A 25,755-nucleotide genomic window follows, 5' to 3' on the forward strand; every position below is an offset into this window, starting at 1 on the left:
ACAAACCTACTTGCCTGGACATCCGCTTGCAAGCTTTCTTGCAGCCTGTGCTCAGTTGCCTGTACCATCAGAATACCCTTTCCCCAACCAGTGTATGTGGTGTACCACTTGTGTATTGCCTATATGCCCTTCCTCAATTATGCTGAACAGCTGGGAGTACAGATAACGAGACAATTAAAGCAAACAAAGGGAAAAGGGCATGAAGACAGGTAGTAAGGGAAGACGGAGTCAGAGGCAGGGGGCACCACCAGAATCCATGGGGCCTGGCAGATGCCCCCACCACAGGTTATGCTGACACCAGCCCTGGGTAGGGTAAAACCCAGTGGTGGGATCCAAAAATTTTAGTAACAGGTTCCCATGGTGGTGGGATTCAAACCCAATGGGGCTGGGCGGGGCACGATGGGGGCGTGACCGGGCATTCTGGGGGCGGGGCTGTGGCAAGGACGCAGCCACTGTGCCAGTCCTTGGGCAGGAAACGAATGCACGCAGGCGCAGGCTGCCACGCACGCCGGTGCACCTCCTGCTAGACTGCTTCAAGTTCTGCGCGCCACTGCTGAGAGGAGGGGCGTAACTAAGGCAAAAATCACGTGGCAAAATCACCAATTAGTAACCCCCTCTCGGCACACACAAATAATTAGTAACCTACTCTCGGGAACCTGTGAGAACCTGCTGGATCCCACCTCTGGTAAAACCTGGCCAAGAACTGGAGGAGGAAAAGGGAGCAAACTGGCCTCCACAAACAGAAGAGCACATCTTTACCACATAATCCGCCCAGTCCTTTGTGGTGGTTGTATATCAGGGCAGATCCAGCCATGCTCCATGGAGCCTTCCTGCAGGCCAAGGAGCTTACGTCAATTGCCCTCCTATGGAAAAGCCATTTAATTTGGAGGACAGCTGCCCCACTGTCCATATGTGCACAGCATAATGGCTCCTCCCACACTCCCATGGGTTCTTGGACTACGCTACACAAATAACTGCAGCACAATGAGGGAGGCAACACTGTGCAGGAGTTCAGGTTATCCCTCAGCCATCAGCAATGCAAGAAGTGACCTGCAGCAACGCCCCCGGGCTTGGATCTGGTCACTGGAAGAATGGCTGTAGGGTTTTCAAGGCAAGAGACATTTGGAGGTAGTTTGCCATTGCCTGCCTCTGCTTCACTCTCCTATGTACCTTGAAAGTCTCCAATCCAAATACTTGCTATGGTTGAGGCTAACAGTGTGTGGCTGGCCCAAGGTCACCCAGAAATTTTCCACTGCAGGGTAAGCATTCGAATCTGGGTTTTCCGGTCCCAGTCCCAACACCTTAACCACTACACCACACTTGTGCCTTGCTCGGGGTGAGAGGATGTCTTGAACCAGAACTGCTCACGCATACTTCTCTCCACAAACGAACAGCTGGCCCTCTCATCACACAAAATTTTCACCACGCCGGTAAATCTGAGCAACGTTACATCGGAGTTGCATAACGCCCAGCTGACTAAATTTATTTCAGCGTGCGCTTTCATGGCTCAGAGCTCACTGCCTCAGCTTCGAATCGGGAAAGTTCATGCTGAAATAAATGTTGCCAGTTTTTAAGTTGCTCCCTGACTCCTGGGTAATTTCTCCACCTACAGAGAATCCGCACTTTTTTCGTAAGAGGCAGGCTGTATAAGGAACAACATGTAAGAATTTGTGGGCATAAAGCACAGTTCACACCACAGGTTGTGAGCATGGTGGGGCAATTTCCTTGACTCAGGGCTCAACTTGGTGATTCGTTTCATTTAAATCCTACATCCTGGGGCCATATGCAAACCAGTCAGCCACAACTGGTGTATTCTGTTTACATGAGACATACTTATTACTAAAAACTATATATATATATCCCACTTTTCTCCGAAAATATTTATATATCCCACTTTCTCTGTAAAAACTATTTATATATCTCCCACTTTTATTCGTAAATATTTATATATCCCACTTTCTCTGTAAAAACTATATATATATCCCACTTTTCTCCGTAAATATATATATATCCTACTTTCTCTGTAAAAACTATATATATATATCCCACTTTTCTCTGTAAATATTTATATATTCCACTTTCTCTGTAAAAACTATATTTATATTCCACTTTTCTCCTTAATTGTTTTTTGCCCCCCTCAACCACTTAATCCTCCCCAAAAATCCCTGTTGGGAGTAAATAAAACTGAGAAATTATGATAAGCCCAAGGTCACCTGGCAGGCCTCCGTAGCTGAGTGAGGGATTCAAAACTGGCCATCCCAGGTCCTAGTTCAACTCTAATCACCACAATACACACCAGGGGTGTATCTGCCAGAGGGACGTGGGGGGGGGGTCAATTGACCCCGGCGCCACCCATTAAGTCATGTGGGGGCACAAAATTGCGTCCCCCACATGCCCTGGTGGAGCAGCCAGGCCAGGAGCCTGCCGCAGGCCCACTGGGTGCCCTGGAAAAGGCATCCGGGCTAGGAGGCATCCACCAGGCTGCCCGGGACCATTGCCACCCTCCTCCGCTGGCTGAGATAAGTAGGGCGTGGTGTGTGTGTGTGTGTGTGTGTGTGTGTGGAGGGGCGGGCACTTGGGCAAGTGGGTGCCATTTTCCCTCTGTACGCTTCTGATACACACCAAATGACTAATGCCATTGCCAAATACTTCCTCTCATCAAGTTGTTTTCTCTTCTCGCTTCTTCCCTTTCCTCCCTTCCCCCAGCTCTAAGCTTTCTCTCTTCAAGAGCTCGGTCTGTAAATAATGTCAATATATTAAGGCCAGTATATTAAAAAATACTTGCTGATCCATCCATCTTGAAAAGATAGTCACCAAAATATAGTAATGAGTCTGACTAATACAGTGGTGGCGAACCTATGGCACGCATGCCAGAGGTGGCACTCAAAGCCCTCTCTGCGTGCACGCATGCACAGAGTTCATCATGTGGGGGGAGCGGAAAATCACACACACCCCCACACACACATCTAGGCTGGCCTTGCTTCTGAGTAAACCCTCCTAGGATAGTGATTCACCCGTTCGAAGTATTGCACGGTTGCTTCACCAAGCTTACTCCCAAGTAACACGTGCCTCAGAGCAAACTGTTTTTTTCTAAACTAGAACCTCAGTATTCAGGTTAAATTGCCTTGTTGGCACTTTGCAATAAATAAGTGGGTTTTGGGTTGCAGTTTGGGCACTCGGTCTTGAAGAGGTTCGCCATCACTGGACTAATATATCCAGGTGGGAATCTCAAATTTTGTCAGACTGAGGGTGCAGATCCTCCAAAGGCTCTTGACATTTAAGGTGGCGGGAAGATCTGTAAGACCTAATTTTAAATCTGTTTCTTTTTGGTTGTAGCATCATGGACAGAAAGAGATTCTTCTCAAACAGCCCAACTCCAACCGAGAACTTCTTAGCATGCTCACTTAAGCAGGGTGTGAGGAAGAAAAGTCATGCCAGTTAAATTGCTAAGTACATTAGGGAGGAGGAGGTGTTTTTTAAGTTGTATTTGCAGAAATGTGTAATAAAAAACGCAAAAGGCAGAAATAGTCTCAGTGTGAGCTGGAGAACGAGACTGCCTGGCAAACGGAGAAGTACAGTTGAACGTGAGTCTGAAACAAAAGAGCTGTTCTCCCCCGACCCTTGAAATTTTGTGGTGGGAGGGAAGATAACGCAGGTTCTTTGGCTTTCAAAATCAAGCCCTTTGTTTTCTTCTCTGTTATTAGATCTTTCCAGAGTTTTCAAGGTCATGCAGGGCTCTAATTCAACTTGGAGGCACCAGAGAAGGGAATGGGGGTTAATTCCTCCATCCTCTCTACCCTCTCACTGTTTCTAGTTCTAGAAGGCAAACACAGATATGGGAACCCCTCTTGACCTATCTTTTTATTTCCCAAAGTTAACAGGGGGAGTTTCCCCGCTTACCATCGACCACCCTTGCTGTGCGCTACTCTCAGCGCGCGTCATTTCTGGCGCGCTCCCGGGCTTACATTGTTAAGGAATTAAGAGTGGTAAATCCATATATTGACCTGGGCCCCTTCTGCAAATGCAGAATAATGCACATTCAATCCACTTTCATAATTGTTTGAAAGTGGATCTTGCTATTCTGCACAGCTTCAAAGTGCATTGAAAGTGGATTGAAAGTGCATTATTCTGCGTGTGCGGAAGGGGCCATGTGTCACATATGGCCAAATAGTACTCTACCCCTTTAAAAATAACATGCAGGCAATCTTTTGATTCCTTGATAACAGAATCCACTCTGCCTGCAAAAGCAATCTGTTTTCCCCAACAGCATTTATTCACAAAGACAACCGATGTAGCTATGATGCTGCATCACAAAAAGGAAGTTTGCTTGCTGGAGTAATTTAAAAAAATGGAGCTTCAAAAGCTTCCTAGAAGCTAATGCCAGGGGAGAAAACATATCTATAAAAGCTTTATTGTAACATAAAGTGTTTTAAGGCAGTTTTAAAAACTTTTTACTAAATGGGTTCTGGGGAAAAAAGACCCAGCCAATCTGATTTCAAGCTGTAGTCCAAGAGGGAAAATGTTAGTTTCTGAACTGTAATCAGTAAGCCAGGGATGGAATAGACTATTCTACCTAGGTAACCTCTGGTCTAGGTTGCTCGCTCTGATTGCCAAGTTAGATCTGTATTGCATTTGAAAACAATCCTGACCTCTGAATGACATTAATCCTTAACTTGCTTTGAAAGGCTTGGTCCTCTTTTTGTTCTTGGATCTTCTATAAAAACAGCACATTTGTTCTCTTCCTGATTGTACCGAAGGTAAGGGAGACCGTCTGCACCAACCACTGTGAAGTTCTCATGTTCAAGCACCGTGATGTGAAAGGGAGGTATACAAAACGCACCACGGTGCTCAGAGCTGACAGCATTTCAAAGGGGTTTTTTTTTGTGGGAGAAACTGCTAGTAGGAGGTGCCAAGTATGTTTAGAAATATGCCTTTCTGAGGCCTCAGACAGAATGAGATAAAGATCCACAGCCTTTCCAGAGAATGCAGATTGCAGGCTCCTGTATCCTCAATTTGCCTCGGGGCTGTGCTGAAGGCTTTCCGTCATTTTTGCTATTTCAGTTGGGCTTCCCCCTACTGTGCCATTAGCTTTTGAAAGAAAGACATGCTCTTCATAATGATGCTTTTCCTCCCTTAAAATGCTAATAGGAGAATGCTGGGGAGAGAGCCGGGTTTTGATGAGACTGGGTGGCATTTGAAGGGCTAAATTTTCCCTCTGGCTGACTTTCTCTCTCTCTCTCTCTCTCTTCCCTGCACAGCCCCAAGTTAAACCAAGGCGGCATGAACTGCACTTTGCATTGCATGGATGGAGCAAAACTTGTCAAAAGAGTTACAGAATCCACGATTAGATTTTGAAAACAGCACATTTCCAGTTCTCATGCTCGCAGGAAAAAAATGAGACATGTCTGCTAAATGCTCAGAAACTAGAGGACATTTATGTGGATTTTCCAACTGCTAGGTGCCCACAAGTCCTTAGTACAGGCTCCAATACTTCTCCTCCCACACACTGTGAAAATTTCTGCTTTCCCCTTCCAACTTCTGCTTTATTAGTCTGTGACAAAAATATTATCTAAATGCTGCTTATTAACTGTAGGTCTAATTGAACCCGATTGTAGAATATGCATTATTATTTTTTAGTGTCAATCCCTAACGCGTCCTTTAGGTATATAGATAACCTGTGTCTTAAGTCAGCTGCCTTATTTGCCTTGGGAGGTGGCTGAGAAAGCTGAGACGGAAGATTGAGAGACAGCTGCAGGACCTGAACACTAAAATATTCTCATGATTATGTGCCGTCAAGTCACAATTGACCACAGTCCCATGGAGTTTTCAAGGCAAGATACTAGCCCATCAATAAACCAAAAGTAACATCAAAAATATCTTGTGGTTTGCCAAGTGTTCTATGGGAAGGAGGAGCTGTCCAAAATAAACACCCAAGGAGGCTGAAAGTGTATGGACCATGGGCTTTCTCTAGAGAAATTTGTCCTCCCTCTTGTTTGTTTGTTTGTTTGGGGGTGGGGTGGGGGGAAGGGACCAAGAAATCTTGGATGGGTCATTATGCTGTGCCTTATAGGCTAGCCTACCCTACATTTTTAAACCCACATACCGAGTAAATTAAACTAGCATTTAATGCATTTAACCTAGCAGGCCTGTCTGTGCTACTGTGAAGTGACATCTGCCATGGTATGAATCCAAACCCTTATCTTGCCAAGGTATGTCCCGGCTGAGTGCCAGTTTGTGTTCAGAAGTGATTAATGAGGACATCAACAAAAGATTGGCTCATGGTCTAATTGCCTGACCAAACCCTCAGAGCCACATGGCAGAACTGTGGGACGCAGCTTTGTCCGGAGAAGCTAATATTGTAAAATTTCTGCTCAGGCAACAGAAATGAAGAAAATAAAAATCCAATTGTGGAAAGCTACTAGACGAGGGTCCCCAGACTTTTTGAGCCTGAGAGCACATTTGAATTTCTGACACAGCAGGATGGGCGCAGCAACAAAATGGTGGCAGCAGGAGGCGGAAATAGCTGCAAAATGGCAGCTCACTTTCAGTCACACGTTGACAATCCTCATGCTGTTTACAGCTGCTGCGAAAGCAACACTGTAAACAACTGCCAATCAAATCTCCAGTGGCCAATCAGAAGCCTTGTTGGGCAAAACCCCTCCTGGCCTGATGGATGCTGGGAATGGTGTCAGTGGGTGTCATGGTGCTAGCTTTCCATGGCTTCTAAAAATTCAAATATAAGCACTTTCATTCTGAACAGGCCAGCCTGGGAAAAACTGCCTCGTGTGATTCTGCGAAACGAGGAGATTAGTTTCCAGGGCCAAATTAAATGTTCTGTACGTATAACAGCAAACGTCCTAGAGGAGAGACACTCAGATATTTCCCTACCTGCTGGTTTCCATTCCAAATCATTCCAAATCAATCCCAACAAGCTGCTTCCCTCTTCCTCCAGCGGGGTTTCAAATATGTGTTTTCCAGCCTCATACAAGAGGGGAATTGGAGCTGGGAAACAGTAAATGGAGAACCAACTGAGTATCCCCACCTCTCTCTCTTCAAACATAGTAAGATGACTATTGGTTGTGTATGGACGATTGATAAAGTTTCCCATGTTGAAGCTCTAACCAAGTGGAACTGTGGGAAGTTTGTGCAAACAGCCATTTTAGCAAGAGTCAGGGGGGGGGGGGCAGGAGATCAAATCTTTTCCCAATCCCCTCCCCGTGTATTTCTACCATCACTGCACATACAAGTAAGGCATTAAAGAGTCAGTCCTACACAGTCTCTGATGCTGGCAAGAAATGGAAGTGGCAGAGCTCAATTCTCCTCGTACCAGATGGGAGGAGGCTGCTTGATGCTAAAAGATTCCTTTTATGATCAAAGGCACAGGTGAGAGGTCAACCTGTTTTCTGTGGGCTGGGTTTGGCCTGTGGGTCCCAGCTATTTGCAGCAGAATTGACCTAGGATCTCTGAGAATGTGTTCACTGCCATTCTCTCACTACTGTGAAATCCCTGTCTCTTTTGGTACCTGGGCTTCCAGATTAAAGAGTATGGTTTGGTTGCACTACAGAATGAGCAGAGCTACGCAGCACAAATGGTGACTTTCCTGCCCCCGTCACACTGGAAACTTCTGTGCCCCACTAGGTGAGCGGATCCCCAGGAACATCAAGGGGTCAAAGTGGGGTCCTGCAGGGGAAGGAGGGAGGGCAGAAGTGGCTCAGTGGTGGGATCCAAAAATTTTAGTAACAGGTTCCCATGGTGGTTGGATTCAAACTGTGGCGCAGCACCAATGGGGCTGGGCGGGGCACAACAGGGGCGTGGCCGGGCATTCCAGGGGTGTGGCATTCCTGGGCGGGGCTGTGGCAAGGACAATCGGCAGTCCTTGGGCGGGAAACAAATGCACGCAGGCGCAGGCTGCCATGCACGCCGGTGCACCTCCTGCTAGACTGCTTCAAGTTCTGCGCGCTACTGCTGAGAGGAGGGGCGTAACTAAGGCAAAAATCACGTGGCAAAATCACCAATTAGTAACCCCCTCTCGGCACACACAAATAATTAGTAACCTACTCTCGGGAACCTGCGAGAACCTGCTGGATCCCACCTCTGGCCAAGCCTGTTTTTTCCCAGTGCCTGTCTCTCCCCCTTTTAAAGAAATCGATGCCCAACTTACAGAAAGATGTCCCTGTTAAATACAGAAGATCGTTTCTTTTCTGCTTTAGGGTTCTCTTTTCCCTTTGGGAAAGGTGTACTGAATAAGGCTCACTTTAAAAAAATTATGATATTGTTTTCTAGTACCTTATGACAAATTCAGTTACTCGACATAAGAAGCGAAACTAATTTAATGTTGAGGTCAACAGCCAGTTTGGGAGACTTTTGTTTCATCAAGGCAATTAAAATTCATCACCCTCATGGGGACACTCAGGCAAGAAATCAGATGCATTCTGCTAAAAGTAAATACAAGAATTAACAATACTTAACTCATTAATTATTTCCCTTTATCTAATAACTGTGACGGCTTAATGCTGCTTACGACCTCATAAATGCTTGCTGCTGGTTTGCTTGGAGATTATTATTATTTTGCCAGCATCTTAAATGCTGTACGAAGCACATGACAATGTTTTTGCTGGCTCATTCATCCTCTCTATCAACCCATGCTGGTACGGGAAGCAGTCTAGCTCTTCCACCATTAGTTAGTCAGACTACACTGCAAGTGACCTTCTCGTTTTAGCTCAGTGGTAGAGCTCAGACTTGCCTAGAAAAAAAGTCTAATTCCTGGGAGCAGAGAAAAGTCCAGGTAGCAGAGATTTGGACTGGGAATACAGCTCAGTGGTAGAGTATCTGCTTGGCATGCAAACGGCACCATTAGAAGAAGAAGAAGAAGAAGAAGAAGAAGAAGAAGAAGAAGAAGAAGAAGAAGAAGAAGAAGAAGAAGAAGAAGAAGAAGAAGAAGAAGAAGAAGAAGAAGAAGAAGAAGAAGAAGAAGAAGAAGAAGAAGAAGAAGAAGAAGAAGAAGAAGAAGAAGAAGAAGAAGAAGAAGAAGAAGAAGAAGAAGAAGAAGAAGAAGAAGAAGAAGAAGAAGAAGAAGAAGAAGAAGAGGAGCCGCCTTTGGGGAGGGCGGTATATAAATAAATAAAGAAAGAAAGAAAGAAAGAAAGAAAGAAAGAAAGAAAGAAAGAAAGAAAGAAAGAAAGAAAGAAAGAAAGAAAGAAAGAAGAAGAAGAATGGCATGCAAACGGCACCATTAGAAGAGGAGGAGGAGGAGGAGGAGGAGGATGAATTTGGATTTATATCCCCCCTTTCTCTCCTGAAAGGAGACTCAAAGGGGCTTACAAACTCCTTTCGCTTCCCTGCCCCCCACACCCTGTGAGGTTCTGCACTATGTGGGTCTCTTTAATGGCCTTCTTCCCTGTGCTGTAACTCCCAGTTCACACAACATCTGTCTGGCAATGTACCCATTACCTCAGACTCCCCCATCGCAATGGCAAAATGATGACCACATCCGTCACCCAGATCATATGGTGGTATTTATGGGTGGCAGCAGCATTCTCTGACAGAGGTAAACCACCGTGGAATGGCCACACAAACCAGGTAGTACCACTATGAGCCAATCAAAGTGTGAGCACATTATCAGTTAAATAGAGGGTGCGAGCACAAGACAGTCTGTAATTTGGGTGTCCACCGTGGAAAAGGAGGAGTGCATAAATCGGGCTCCAAGTGTTTTCACTGTTTACTCCAGACAAATGTTCTTAACCAAAGGAACACTGACACACAGGCTTAAAGACAAAGATATCATAAAACAGCGACTTTTATGCAACACATATGCAAGTGACAGAGCACACCAAAGTCTGCAAAACAAGACACACAGCAAATGCAGGAGACAGGGGTTGAAAATACTCACTCATCCACTTGATTTTGCCTCCTGTCGGCTTTGTGCAACCAACTGGCACACAACAGGGACGTTGTTCAATGTGTACACAGTGAGAAGAACTGTACGCAGGCTAACTTACACAAGACATTTGGCTTTGAAAAGCTAGATCGTAGATGGTTACTGGTGAAGGTTACAGGACAATCATTATGAATGAGAGTACAAAGCACATTATGAATCAGGGGTCTCAACACATACAGTTCATAGACGGACCTACGTACAGTCCAGAATAGGATGCATCGAAGAAAACATCCTATTGCATCAGCCAATCATGTTACAGCAGAAGGCTGCTTCACGCATGATGTCTTCTCTCTTTTGAAGTTCACGTTTAAAGGTCACATGTGTCTATTTTGCCATGTGTACAAAAAAAAATCTGAGCGTGAATGCAATATTATGATTGAGAGAAGAAAAAATCAAGAAATCCTTGGCTCAAATCTTGTCTCTGTCATGAACTTCCTAGGCAAGCTATATTCTCAGCCTCGTCACGACCTCCGATAATAATGCTGACCTGCATTACGAGGTTACTGAAAAAATAGTAACAGGACAATGTATGTGAAGAACTTTTCATATAAATGTTCAGTGTTGCTTCAATATGTGCTGGGAAGCTAACATCAGACTAAATTCCCAAGGCATACATACACATGGACAAAAACAGACACAATCTCAGATAGGGTGCATCTGAGTATACAAACATTCCAAGATATCCCATATGGGAAAACTATCTTGTGTGAAGCGATACTAACACATTTTGAGCGTTTGTATATATAATGCAGCATTACAAATCTTTAAGAGGCAATCCAGACAAAATGACTTCGAAAGTGTAAGAACTTTGTTGCCAATTGTTAATCGTAAGTCTAATTAATTGTATTGCTGATGTGTAAATTGGGCAGTTGTCAGGGGAAGCATGCACTGTCCTTTTGTATGAGGCCATAAATCTGTTTCAAATAAATCAATGGATATCTACAGACCGGTGACATTTCTAGAAGAAGATGGAAATAAACTTGGCATTTTAATGAAGATTGTTTGAAATCTTTGGGGTTAGATCAGAGCTATTCTGTTCAATTACACTTAAGTCTGGTTTAACTTCGCTGAGGATTGCACTGCAGAAGGCCTAACAAACTTAATAACTTCTCTGAACATCACTGAGAAAGAAAGGCTATAAATAAAGAACACAAATCTTAATTGGTATAACCATATGCTCAAGTTGGCAACTACTTTAGAGTGAGCCTGAATCTGTTTCTGTGGTGAAAAGTGCTGTCGATTCACAGCTAACCTAAGGCAACCCTATGGGGTTTTTGGAGCAAGAGACATTCAATGTATTGTCGAAGGCTTTCACAGCTGGAATCACTAGGGTGTTGTGTGTTTTCTGGGCTGTATGGCCGTGTTCTCGGAGCATTCTCTCCTGACGTTTTGCCTGCATCTGTGGCTGGCATCTTCAGAGGATCTAAAGATGCCAGCCACAGATGCAGGCAAAACATCAGGAAAAAATGCTACTGGAACACAGGCTCATTAGTTTGGAGAGGAGACGTCTGAGGGGGGATATGATTGAAGTCTATAAAATTATGCATGGGGTAGAAAATGTTGACAGAGAGAAATTTTTCTCTCTTTCTCACAATACTAGAACCAGGGGGCATTCATTGAAAATGCTGGGGGGAAGAATTAGGACTAATAAAAGGAAACACTTCTTCACACAACGTGTGATTGGTGTTTGGAATATGCTGCCACAGGAGGTGGTGATGGCCACTAACCTGGATGGCTTTAAAAAGGGCTTGGATAGATTTATGGAGGAGAAGTTGATCTCTGGCTACCAGTCTTGATTTGCCTTGATCTCAGATTGCGAATGCCTTAGCAGACCAGGTGCTCAAGAGCAGCAGCAGCAGAAGGCCATTGCTTTCACCTCCTGCATGTGAGCTCCCAAAGGCACCTGGTGGGCCACTGCGAGTAGCAGAGTGCTGGACTAGATGGACTCTGGTCTGATCCAGCAGGCCAGTTCTTATGTTCTTATGTTCATTCTGCACATGCAGAATAATGCACTTTCAAAAGGCTTTCAGTGCTCTTTAAAGCTGTGCGGAATAGCAAAATCCATTTGCAAACAGTTGTGAAAGTGGTTTGAAAACGCATTATTTTGCATGTGTGGAAGGGCCCACAGCCATACAGCCCAGAAAATCCACAACACCCATGAGACATTCAGTTGGCCACTGCCTGTCTCTGCTTAACCCTGGACTTCCTTGCTTGTATCCTATTCAAGTACTAACCAGGGATAATCCTGCTTCGTTTCTGAGATCTGACGAGATCAGGATAGCCTGGACCATCCAGGTCAGAGTCTATTCCTCTAAATGATAAATAAAAAAGGGCTGACATTAGCCCTTTCTGCACAGACACTTTAAAACATTTTGGGGCAGAAAATAAAATGTTTTCTCCAAGGAGTTCTGCATTCCCAAAAACATTTAACTTGCAGCTCAAAAATGTTTTAAATGCGTCCTTTTTTTTTAGTGATGCTGTCGGCTGAAACGTTTTTAAATAGACTTCATTTGTGTGTTGTCCCTTTAAGACCGCACACAAGGGTGAGTTCACTCCCTGCCTGCAGCAGCACCTTGCCCCATTTTTGGAGCATTTCAGAACGTTTTTGAGATTTGCGGGGACTTAAATCTTCACAGCATTGACTACAAAAGACTCAGGGGACTGCTGTGAAGCACAAAAGCACTGATTTATTCACACACACAGGAAAAAAACAGGGAAAAACAGAAAATTGGATCCAGGAATCGTTTCAAGGAGATGAGTGTGAACAAAAATCATGTTATTTTTTTGGAGGGAGAATCCAAAATGTTTTTAAAATATTTCAGGTGACTTATGCAGAAACAGGAAGCAATTCGCACTGTTTCAGAGGAGCTCTTTTTCAAGGAAATATGCTTAGGGTCGCAGAAGGATTGGATAATATAATGGGTTCCTTTCCATTCATTTCTTGAAGGTGTGATTTCAATCGAGTTTGTTTCAACAGAATCGCAGAAATGGACACAATTTAGTGGTAGGGCACATACTCTGAATACAGAATGTCCCAAACTCAATCCCCAAATTCAACCCCTGGCTAAAAGAATCTCAGGTAGCGGGGCTGGGCTAGACACCTGTGCTTGAAGCCCTTGTGAGCCACTCAAAAACACTGGGGAGACCAATGGTCTGGCATAATATAATTTGGAGTCACGTGCCCAGAGTCAGAGGCCCCTTCCACACATGCAGAACAGTTCACTTTCAATTCCCTTCCACAATTGTTTGCAACTGGATTTTGCTATTCTGCACAGTAAAATCCAGCTGCAAGGTGCATTGAAAGTGGACTGACAGTGGGTTATTCTGCATGTGCGGAAGGGGCCAAAGTCTCAGTCAAAGTTATCATAACGTTCATATCTGACTCTCAACAGCTAATATCCCAAAAATCTCGCTGATCTCTAAAGTATTACAAGACTCAAATCTAGGTAATCTTATCTGGTGAATGTTTAGTAGTATGATTTTCACTATTCACAGTGCAACTGTTCCATTAAAAAAAAAAATCCTGCAATTTGGCCAGAACAAGAACAAATGTACAAAGTTTCAATAAAACACACTGGAGTTTCTTATGTTAAGTTTAGATCATAAGCACCTCGGGGGAGGGTCCTGTATTATTTCTTATATTAAGTTTAGATCCTAAATCAGTGGTGGTGAACTACTATGGAACTCCAGATGTTCATGGACTACAATTACCATCAGCCCCTGATGGGAATTGTAGTCCATGAGCATCTGGGGTGCCATAGGTTTGCCACCACGGTCCAAAATGCTTTGAGGCGGGGACCTGTACAGTTGAATTCTGTAAAGTGCCAAGGGTGCTATATTGGACAAACAATAGACCCAGATCAACAGATCAAATCAAAACCTTCCCTGCATTATGCATGAGATCCAATAAACAGTGGATGGAAGGGATTCACAGCCATGCTCTCCTTGCTCTGCAGCCTCCTGAAATACTTGGAATTACAGCCAGAGGGGAAACTCTCTCCTGTTGTGCAAGCTCTTGCTGAAGAAGAGGAGCTTGTGCATGAAAGAGGGAGAGATTTCTACTGATTCTGCATCCCTGAGCCCAGCTTTGCCAGGGGAGGGTGCAGTCCAAATTTAATAAAAAATAAACCCTCATATCACAGTCCCACACCACACTTTGTTATCAGACTCTCTGTTCTTCAGGGAATGGGGAAAGTTGTAGGGGGAGAGATCCGTTCCACAAACTTCAATTGCTTTCACAGTCTGCATTTGAGCTCCCAAAGGCACCTGGTGGGCCACTGCGAGTAGCAGAGTGCTGGACTAGATGGACTCTGGTCTGATCCAGCTGGCTTGTTCTTATGTTCCTCCGCTCATGGTTCATTAGATCCAGTCTATGTTCTACCCACTAGATTCATGTAATGACAGTTACTGAGGCTCCTTCTGCACATGCAGAATAATGCACTTACAAACTGCTTTCAGTTCTCTTTGAACCTGTGCGGAATAGCAAAACCTACTTGCAAACAGTTGTGAAAGCGATTTGAAAATGCATTACTTTGCGTGTGCGGAAGGGACCTAAGTTTACAAAAGATTAGTGTTTGTGTGACTGGAAGGCCCCTTTCACGTGTTGCTGCGATAGCGTAATAAAAGCTGCTTCCTCAAGCTGTGATCCACCAAAGCTTCCAGTCTGATAGGACGCATCCGCACAGCCAGCCTCACAAACGTCGCTACACCATTCACACACAGCCACGAGGGATCACAATGCAGAGAAGCGCACAAGTGTGGTGAAGAGAGCTGCAAATCCAAGTCAAATGGGGAAAAGAGAGACAAATTGAAAAGAAAACACAATGAACTGCGCAAGAACAACACTTCTCTAGAAGCGCTGTTGCGTATGGTTCGTTCAACATCTCTTTTGTCATGTGCATTTATATATACGGTATTATGAAGCTATGGACAGCATGAATCACAGTTGACAGTTTCAATCAGTTTTAGATACTCCGCTGGTAACTGACATATGTACACCGTGGCTCCATAAATCATTGCACTCAGAACATCTGTCGGTTTTTTTTAACTTCCCAAACCCGAACGCACAAGCAGTGCATTTGTGAGGTGTGGGTGATTCCCCTCCCCCCGCCCCAGAATGTATAGCTTTATGTATGATGCATTTTTGTATAGTTAAAATAGGGGCCAAGCGGAAGTAGATTTGCTAAAGGCAAAACCGCAACAGGTGCGATGCGGAATGTTGACAATTATTTCCGTTTTAGTCAAAAAAAATCCCAGTGCAATTTGGGGTTATGAGTAGCCACACATTAAAAAAGCTCCTTTGCGGAGAAGGGTTGGCTCCAAGAACAGTAAAAGATTGTTGGCTAATTGTGGCCTCCATGAAAATCACCATATGTCAGCTTCCTCCTTGGAATCCTATCATTCTGCCCACCTGTGATTTCATAGTAAGGAGGGGTTTTTCCTCGGCAGACTCCTCCCTCGGTATCTCCTTCATCACCATGGCAACAGCCTTATCTGCCGCCCTAGAGCCTTTCCCCTATAACAGTGAAATCAACAATGACTTGCGTCAGGAGGGAACTTCAGTCACCTGTCACAGATATAGCAATAGCTTATTGTTAATACGGTTCCCCCAAAAGTCCAGAAATGAAATTAAGGTGTTAAGTAGTAGGCCGCTGAAAACAAAGTTGCTAATTCAGTCATGGCAGAAAAGAAATAAAACTGAATTTGTTAACAACAGCGAATACAGCTAGTGCCCAATGCTACGCTCGTACTTCATGATAACTTTTTGAGGCTACATCCATGCTGTGTTATTGTTTTCCCTCTCCTGTGGGACTGATGTTTCTGTTAGGATTCCTCATAAGACCCCGTGGATTATAGTGTCTTCAACCACAGTTTAAAACCCCAATATATGTTTCTCAAAAGAAGTCGCCTGTCTATGTGGCACAGAACAGTGGCTAAGACACAAACTACTGAATCAAGAGATCCCTTGTTTGGACTGTGCATCTGTAAGGAAATCTTCCAGATGCACACAGGTGAGATCTCAGCTCTTACCCAATCTGGGGTAACAGCATAATAGCCTATCATACAGTATTGTTTTAAAAGAATGTAACAACATAATATACTCAAAAGTGCAAATGACAAGTCTAACGGTTCTGAATTAAATGTCAAGGCCTCACCATTTAGACAAAAGTACCTTGAAGTTAAAGCTGTAGGATTGGGCACCAGGTGTGATATCGTTTATAACAACAGCAGCTGGCACAAACAATATGACTAACTTTCATTTAGGAAATCAAACATCATGACACACTCTTCTGTTGTTGGTAGTCCTAGAGTGCCTTCAGGCATTCTGTAACAACCCATTAACCAGTTGATAATGTTGTCAGGCACTTCCACTGACGGCTCCTGTTCTTGGGAAACAAAACATCAATCTCACGTCAAGTCACCATAGGACAAAAAAACCTTCAGACCGGGAATCATATGGTCATTGCAATCATCCAGCAAACTGCACCATAAGCTAAAAACACTCTTACATTATTTCCCACTTAAATCCCACTGGGATGTGACATTAAAATCGAGAAAATATTTCTCCGAACTTGAATTTACAGCACGAAATATAAAGCGTTGTGTATCATCGAAAGCTCTCAGAGCCAGAATTGACTGTCTGTTGTGGGTTTTCTGGGCTACATGGCCATGGTCTGGTCTATAAGACCGTGGCCACATAGCCTGAAAAACCCACAACAGTCACACAAAATGTTGGTTAATTGTTGAGTGGAAATTACAAAGGACAAAACATGGAATTAAAAGCAACATCTCACGAAAACCAAATTAAATACAGCACATGAATTTGTCTGAAGTGAGATTACTTTCTCTAGAGAATGCAGTGAAGTCTTCTTTGCATACATAAGCAGAGCACACACAAAAATATTCATTGCCGTATAAGAAAAAGCAATTATAAAATGAATGGCATTTTAAAATAAGGGAGACTGGATTGAATTTGGAAAGACAATGTTCCAAGTTTTCATGAGTAAAAAGCTTCGTTTAATTCCCGCTGGGTATAATCTCAGTGGAAGCTGTATTTGGTCCCATTGATAATAAGAATGTAGGTTTCTAAAAGCATTTATTTCAAAGAATGCACAGTTTTTCTTTAAAAACGACAAAAGAATGTGGGATTCTGAGATAAACAGAGTTGAAACTTAGTCATTTTGCTGCCTACTCATTCATAGAGCGATATCTGAACTGATTCATGGATCACAGCTATGACTCAGTTCTGACGTAGCATTGCAGGCAATTTTTCTTTCAGTCAAATCCTGTGTATACCTATAAAACTCTGCCAGTTTATATCCATGTGACCCCTCATATAATGATATTTGGGCCCTAGTATTTGGGCAAAAACTCTATGGTAGAAGCCATTTTTACCATAGAGCTTTTGCCCAAATACCAGAGAATTCCATGTTGCCCATGACACAACTATGCCACTTTCAGTGCGTGTCAGAAGTAGGGTTGCCAAGTCCCTTCTGGCTACTGGCGGGGGATGGGAGGTAGGGGGATGGGATGCCGGATCCAGACTAGAAAATTCCTGGAGATTTCAGGATTGAACCTAGGGAAGACAGGGGCCTCAATGAAGTGCACTGCTGTGGCGTCCACCCTCCAAAGAAGCCATTTTCTCCAGGGGAATTGTTCCTGTAGTCTGGAGATAAGCTGTAATTTCAGGGGATCCCCAGGTCTCACCTGGAGGCTGGCATCCCTAGTCAGAAGTTACCGTTCCGTGCTGCTAGCAAACACCACTGAGATACTGGGCCAGTGTCTCTCTGCTGCTGGAAAGCCCCCCCCCCCACCTTGCTGGCTAGCTGATAAGTGGGGCAGAGCTCAGGGCAGGGGGGGCTCCTGCTACTGGTGGGAACCTGGCAGCCCTAACCAGAACAGGTTCTGAACATGATTGCGCACCAGTCATGTTCCCCACTACAGAAGGGAGCTAAGGTCGACTCGGTTCCCTTCAGTGGAGGGCGATTCCAGGCTGTCCCCACAGCAACTGAATTGGCCCCCTGGAACCGAGCTAAGTGGGCGGGATCATCTTGATGCCTGTTTCGCTCCTCGATCGTGATTGGCACTTGTGTTACGGTGGGAAGCGGGAGCGTTCTTTTGTTTTTACAGTTTTTACAGTTTACAGTTACATGCGCTTTCTGCCTGCCACTACTCTCCCGTTCTGCGCATGCCACAAAAGCGGCTTGTGATTGGTTGAACGGATGAGGTGTCATTTCGATGCTTCCCCACTTCGAAGCAGTATCGACCTTGTTCCAGCAGAAAAGTGTAGTTCATAACTGCGACAAGGATGTTGCAGTTCTGAGGGGGGGGGGGAACTGAGACGAAACAATGTTGAGCTCGGTGGCAGTGGGGATTCACTGAGGCGAACTTAGGTGGAAACCAGTTCACCTCTGTCAGTGGGGAAAGCCCCTTAGTTGGTAGAAAAGGAGAAACATGAGGTCCCTCGAGTTCAAGGGGATGAGTTAGGATAGGAATCTTTTAAAAAATAAACATGTGAATTTGTATAAAGGAGGAAGCTGAGAATGGAGCTGCAAACTAGGCGGCACAGTGCGTGCCTCCTGGCTTGGCATCAGCAGCCAGCTGACAGAGAAGATGAGCCGTTGCAGAGCTGTGGTTGAACTGCCTGGGGAGCAGGACTACACAAGGCCACCGGGGAGACCCAGAGGCTGGATGATCATATGTCAGGAGTGCTTTGATTATGTGTTCCTGCATGGCAAGAGGATTGGACTTGATGGCCCTGGTGGTCTCTTCCAACTCTATGATTCTATGAGTGAAGCAAATCCTGACACGCTGCCACTCCCCAGTCTGAAACACTCTGCCCTGAACAACTCTGTCTCCTGGAAACACCTCTTGCCTATATTGCTTCAAAGAAGCAAGCAGGATGCTGTAACCTGCCTCTCACGGTCTGCAGGTCAGCATATGTGTGTAAAAACTGGCTAAATGAGCTGAATCTGGCCCTTATTTTCCACTGTTTTATTCACAAAGACTCTTTTCAATAGACTCTGTAGCTACTGTGTGGCAGAGCAAAAGGTAATTAATCAGAGTTGGAAAAATTCCTCCATTCACTTGCATGGTTCACTAACAACCTGATATTGGTGCACCAAGCATCTATAATTTCGATGCAGGCACCTACAGATCTGAAATATCTTTCTGGCCCAGTTCACGGTGCTGTACTGTTTCTTTCTGCCAGGTCAAGACACATCCGATGATGATATTAGGACATTTTATTCCTGGAACCCAAAACACATCCATAAGGCTGTTAATTTTTGACTGAATCAATCAAAGCGACACTTTTAACAAAATTCATTCAGTGCCCTGCAGTTATCGAACAGTGCATGCTCATATCAAGAGTCATAAAATGTAAGCATGCTCAGTTGTCTGGTTTCTCGAAACATCCAAAGAACGGCAAAATGCAACTTAGTGAACGGTGCGACAAATTAGAGTATCGCGTTTCAGATGGGAAGCACATTCTCCTTGCAAAGCAGAACAAACGGGCCAAAGCTGCACTCTTCCGTTTGTGATTCCGGCTCCGTGTTATTATTATTTTTAAAAATTATGATCTCCTCAGATGTGCCATGTAGAACTGCTCTTGTGCTAGCAAGACACGTCATGCGGTGTTGGGCAAAAGACATTAGTCCTGTTGTGTTAAATGCTGGGAGGAAGCATGTTCTGTCCATTAGAAAGGATGCGTTGGAAGGCATGCAGTGCTGTTTAACTTCTTGCACAGGAGGGGGGGGGGAACCCACCAAGGAAAAGATCAGCTCACATTTCTGAAGCCAGAGCCATTTTCTCTTCAATGTCTCACCTACTGCCTGAAAAAAGCCATGATACTCACGTTAGTGCTCAAGATCAGGTTACCGTATGGAAAAAAATCAACCGGATAGCCATGGTCGTCGCATGAAAGATTCACTGCTTTTTATCCATATGACCCATGAACCAACCCTGGTTTCAAGAGTTCGGCTTTGGTTTTGCCCCCCCCCCCAAAAGGGGGGGGAAGCTGTAACTATTCACTGGACCCATTAGTAGTAAGGGTGTTGGGACTTTGGTTGGGAAAAACCACATTCAAACCTCCACTCGGCCGCCAGGTTCACTAAGTGATTCTGACCCACTTATGAAGAAGAAGAAGAGTTTGGATTTATATCCTCCCTTTCTCTCCTGCAGGAGACTCAACGGGGCTTACAATCTCCTTGCCCTTCCCCCCTCACAACAAACACCCTGTGAGGTAGGTGGGGCTGAGAGAGCTCCGAGAAGCTGTGACTAGCCCAAGGTCACCCAGCTGGCGTGTGTGGGAGTGTACAGGCTAATCTGAATTCCCCAGATAAGCCTCCACAGCTCAGGCGGCAGAGCTGGGAATCAAACCCAGTTCCTCCAGATTAGATACACGAGCTCTTAACCTCCTACGCCACTGCTGCTCCTCATCATCGGTTTCTTCACATGGCTATTGTGAGGGTATTTGGAAGACGGAATCATGTGTACTTCCTCCAGCTCCAGGGAACAAAGGTACACTAGAGAAACAACAATACACTAAACAAATCGATTTTATAAACCTCCTCCCAGTCTAACTAGTATTTGGGAGCTGGGGAACAGACAGTAGCAACCTTTCATCCCTCTCTTGGTACACAGCTATAGACTCTCTAAACTCGAGGCTTAAAAACAAGGGCCGGGACCTTGGGAATGGGGGCAGCAGTTAAAGAATTGGCTTGTACAAGTTGAGAAGATGCACCTTGCGTCTTGCTTCAACCTGAATTTGGAGATAGGGCTGAGAATATTCTAACAGCATGACAGCATTCTGCTACATTCCCATCAAGGTGACTTCCCCGCCGCATTTGCTTTGCATTTTATGATCAGCTCCCCCAGAAAATGACCTTGTGTGATTATCAAATTAACAGCTCCGCAGACAAACACCTTTAAAAACACTGGAGTATTTTATCCTAGATGGTACCAAACAGATGGCTGTCCCCACTATACAGGCATACTTAACACCGGCAGCTATAAGCAGTATGTGCTGACGTCTGTCTGCAATCGGCGGCATTCCACTGAAACAGACCAAGTAATTCAACTAAACTGCCCCAATAAGATGCCAATTAAAGGCACCTGATCGCATTCTAAACTATTCCTAAACTGTTCCGCCCTTTACAATAGAACTACTGAGACTATGACAGCCCTCAAAAATTATGGATGGAACGCCACATTCTGAGCAGATCAGCCGTTTGCTGCGAGAAGATGTAGATGGCTCAGAAAAAGATGCTTGAATGAGTGATCTCCTCTACTTTGCCTCAAACACAAGATAATTTCAGCTCAGCTGCTCTTTTATTTATTCTTCTCCACGCTTCCTAGCATAAATAACGCTTTCAATCAATCGTCCAGGGAATGGGGTGTTCGTACTTTCTTTTATTGGGAGAGATCTTATTGGGTTGCTTCCCTGCAGGGCCACAAACAGCTGAGGGGAAAGCCAGCCAGCCTGACGGCTGCTGGCTACCCCACAGGAGCAATTCAGTTTGGACTTGGCCCATGGTGATGACCAGTGGTGGGATGCAAAAATTTTAGTAACAGGTTCCCATGGTGGTGGGATTCAAACTGTGGCGTAGCGCCAATGGGGCTGGGCGGGGCATTCCTGGGCGGGGCTGTGGCAAGGATGCAGCCGCTGTGCTGGTCCTTGGGCGGGAAACGAATGCACCACTGCCACACACGCCGGTGCACCTCCTGCTAGACTGCTTCAAGTTCTGCGCGCTACTGCTGAGAGGAGGGGCGTAACTAAGGCAAAAATCACGTGGCAAAATCACCAATTAGTAACCCCCTCTCGGCACACACAAATAATTAGTAACCTACACTCGGGAACCTGTGAGAACCTGCTGGATCCCACCTCTGGTGATGAACTTTTATTACCACTGGCTGAGTCTGAGCCAAACAACTCCTGTGACCTATTTTAACAGCCTAACCTACACTTTTCCTTGGATAAGTCTATGCAGCAGAAGTGGATGATCGTAGCATTACAAAAGGGTGCAGAAAGGGGAAGCCAAAAAGAGTTGGACCATGTTCCCATGGGAGAAACAAACCAAAGAATTTGGATTTTGAGTCCTCCAAATAAGACAACTAAGAAGACATGATGGAGATTTTTCCAGAGTCATGACACTGGGGAGGGAGCGATTCTCCCTTTTGTACAACAATAGCACTTAGGATGACCCACTGAAACTTTCTGGTTGTGGGTTCAGAACAAAGGAAAATACTCCGTCAAGCAATACAGAACAAAGTTGAGGAATTCACAACCACAAGATGGGTGACTGTCACTATGACAAAAGGTTTGCCAACAGAAAATTGTCACCACTTCAGGGTTTTATTACCCAAGGTACTCAAGAACATAATATACCACCTCATAGTGGATGTTCTGGATAAAAAACAAGAGTTGGGGGGGTGGGCAAGGGGCTTCTGTCTTTATGGAGGAGAAGTCGATCTATGGCTACCAATCTTGATCCTCCTTGATCTGAGATTGCAAATGCCTTAGCAGACCAGGTGCTCAGGAGCAGCAGCTGCAGAAGGCCATTGCTTTCACCTCCTGCATGTGAGCTCCCAAAGGCACCTGGTGGGCCACTGCGAGTAGCAGAGTGCTGGACAAGATGGACTCTGGTCTGATCCAGCAGGCTAGTTCTTATGTTCTTATTTCCTGCTTGTGAGTTTCCCAGAGACAGCTGCCTAGCCAGGGTTGGACAAGACAGACTAATGGTCTGCTCAAGCAAAGCCCATCTAACGTCTTTATATTCCAGCCATTACAAGTTTTAAATGCTAATGAGGAAGACAGAAATCACACAACGGGACTGAATATATTCCTCCCACCAACCCAGACCCTGCATTGAGGGATATGTTGTGCCACGGGATATACTGCTTCACTGATCCTATCTAACAGGTACTCATATTACCATGTTCTGCTAACCTAGCAGCTCAAAAGAACTCCAAGGACAATTAGTCTATTAAAAATTGCTGCTCATGTGCCACCTATTCAGTCATCCCAGCGTTAAGGGATGAGTTGAAACAGTGAGTTATAAAAACCTGATTTTAATAAGGTTTGAAAAAATCCACTGCACACAGGATTGCAGCCTGAGGCTCACATTAAATCATCCTGCACACAATTAATTTCCTTTAAATTCCACAGAAATCAAATCAAAACATTTTAGCTAATTGCGCACACGACTGTGACCTCAGGGACTATTCACTTGTCACTGCTTTTAGGCATATCTTAAAAAGATGTGTGACAGTGAGCAGTGCATTTGCCAAGATGCATACTGTACAAATAGGGTTTCCAGGAAACCGTTACCTTAGGTTTCCTGTTCAGCATTAGTTAATTAACCATGCAGACTTCCTGGTTTAATATACAGTACATTCACTGTTCAAAATACAACAACATCAGAACTGATTTGAGAACTGTATTACCAACAGGATTTATGGATCCTTTCTGATAAGATAAAAATGGCTAAGCTTCTAAATAACTCTAATGCTGAAATCTCTGAAGCTGTTGCTACATTTTTACTCTGTGTACTGCAAGTTGTTCAATAATGATCTTTTTATTGTATTTGGGATTCATGACACACACGGTTTTATGCCTAATAAAGGTTTTGGATTTGGATTTGGAATATATAGTACATTGTTCTCCAGCACTGCCCTTTGCTACAAAGCAAGCCAGGATACAAGATGGATCTCAGCAGGGGAGGCAATAGGAATGAGCGAAGATGATGAAGCCACCATCGGGTGAAGGCAAACTACGATTCAAAGGGCAGTCTGCCAGCCAAATCTTGGCTTCACAAACTCAATTGAAATAAACCACGGTTTGTCTGAACTGAGTCACAGCGCCTCTATGATTTGTTTCCAAAATCCAGGATGATTCGTTTATCAAGATTTGTAACGTAACACCATTGATAATATGCAGGTTTTTTTTTATGACGCTAGGATGCTTTTCCACATCAATAATAGTGGAAGTTTGCTTTTGACTGTTTCTTTCTCTGTATTCAGTGGTTTTCTGGTTTCCTGCTATCTGTTTCTGTAGCTTAGCATCTTAGAAAGGATGTGCTTCGTTCTGGATCAGCTCATTTTACACTTGCCGGATTCTCATAATGAATAGATCAACACCACTTGGAGAAGCAAGGGAAATAATTTTTTCCCCATAAATGCTGCACCTTGGAGGACTCGGTGGATGAGCTTGACAAATGGAAATCTTGTCTGCAATGTGCAAATTTTAAAATCAACATGCAGAACACACAAGCTGAGCTAGAAAGGATGGGGCGGGTTTCTTGCACACTGGAGCAGGGCAAAGGTAAGGCTTGCTTTCGGAGAAGAGATTGTAACAAAGTGATCTGTTTCTGATATTCCAGTTTTCACTGGCTGGAGCACATGGCAAATATCACTGCTGCGACTAAGAATAATGTTGGGAAAATTCCAACAATATCAGGGCCCAGCAAGTGTTGGATTCAGAAGAAGGTTCAAGTAAAAATCCAAACTGGCCCTTACATAAAGGATGTTTTAAAATTTCTCCTGCATGATACAAAACTCCTTAGTGACATCATCAGTATAAGAAGAAGAAGAAGAGTTTGGATTTATATCCCCCTTTTCTCTCCTGCAGGAGACTCAAAGGGGCTTACAATCTCCTTGCCCTTCCCCCCTCACAACATACACCCTGTGAGGTAGGTGGGGCTGAGAGAGCTCCGAGAAGCTGTGACTAGCCCAAGGTCACCCAGCTGGCGTGTGTGGGAGTGCACAGGCTAATCTGAATTCCCCAGATAAACCTCCACAGCTCAGGCGGCAGAGCTGGGAATCAAACCCGGTTCCTCCAGATTAGATACACGAGCTCTTCACCTCCTACGCCACTGCTGCTCCTGAGAATACCTGAGAGCCAGTACAATGTAGCAGATAGATGCAGACAAGGATTTGGAAGACCCAAGTTCGAATCCCAAGTCAGCCACAAAACTCACTGGGTGATTTTAGGTCAGTTTCTGAGCCTGCTGGTAGGATAAAATGAAGGGGTGGAGAGAACCATGTATGCTGGTTTGAGCTCCATGAAAATGTGCTAGATAGAAAGTTTAATCTACCTTGCAGGATTGTTGTGAGGATACAATGGAAGAGGAAAGAACCACAGATATCATCCTGAGCTCCCTCGAGGAAGGACAGGATAAAACCCCCCTAATGGATAGACTCCTTCAACTCAGCTTACCTCACAGGGGTGTTATAAGGATAAAACAGATCAGGGAAGAACCATGTATTTCATCTTCACCTCACTGGAGGAAAAGATAAAATTATGTCAGGTAGATATAAAGACAACATGACCTGGGTGGCCCAAGCTAGACGGAACCCATCAGATGTCAGAAGCTAAGAAAGCTTGGCTCTGGCTAATACCTGGATGGGAGACCACCAAAGAAGTCCAGGGTTGATATGCAGAGACAGGCAACGGCGAACCACCTCTGTCTCTTGCTCTGAAAACCCTGTGGGATCACCATAAGCTGGCTGCAACTTGATGGCCCTTTACACAGACAAACCCAGCAGGAATAAAATGGTCTTTGTTAGTCACCGGAGAACTAAACAAACTTCAGACATACAGGGCCTTCTTCCCGCTGAATGATTATTATAGAATAGCCTGCAAGGGGGTAGGCAGCTTGAAAATAACAAATGAAGCAGTTGTGGTTGCTTGCCCCAGGACAAAGATGCTCTTTGTTATGAGGTCTCAAAAGCTATTTACATCTCCAAAACAGTTTATTCAAAGCACAGATCGGCTGTGGAATTGTGGTTTACCCCCCAGCTTCAAAAATGAGATAGGA

General features: G+C 44.6%; 1 protein-coding gene across 2 annotated transcripts in view; it reads right to left on the reverse strand.

The window, feature by feature from the left end:
• PEX5L (peroxisomal biogenesis factor 5 like) overlaps positions 1–25,755 on the reverse strand; it is a 253,619-nt gene that overhangs the window by 56,150 nt on the left and 171,714 nt on the right. Inside the window, exons 1-2 of one of the 2 annotated variants that reach the window (XM_048506804.1) lie at positions 16,192–16,321; positions 15,348–15,452 (exon numbers count right to left, since the gene is read on the reverse strand). The exons of the other annotated variant lie outside the window; for it this stretch is intronic. Coding sequence (XP_048362761.1) covers positions 15,348–15,452; positions 16,192–16,197 — 111 coding nt within the window. The 5' untranslated portion in view covers positions 16,198–16,321. Of the gene's footprint in view, positions 1–15,347; positions 15,453–16,191; positions 16,322–25,755 lie in introns of those variants that run through there. 2 annotated transcript variants of the gene reach the window in all.

The sequence above is a fragment of the Sphaerodactylus townsendi genome, linkage group LG08 (assembly GCF_021028975.2).
Source record: "Sphaerodactylus townsendi isolate TG3544 linkage group LG08, MPM_Stown_v2.3, whole genome shotgun sequence".
Lineage (NCBI taxonomy): Eukaryota > Metazoa > Chordata > Lepidosauria > Squamata > Sphaerodactylidae > Sphaerodactylus > Sphaerodactylus townsendi.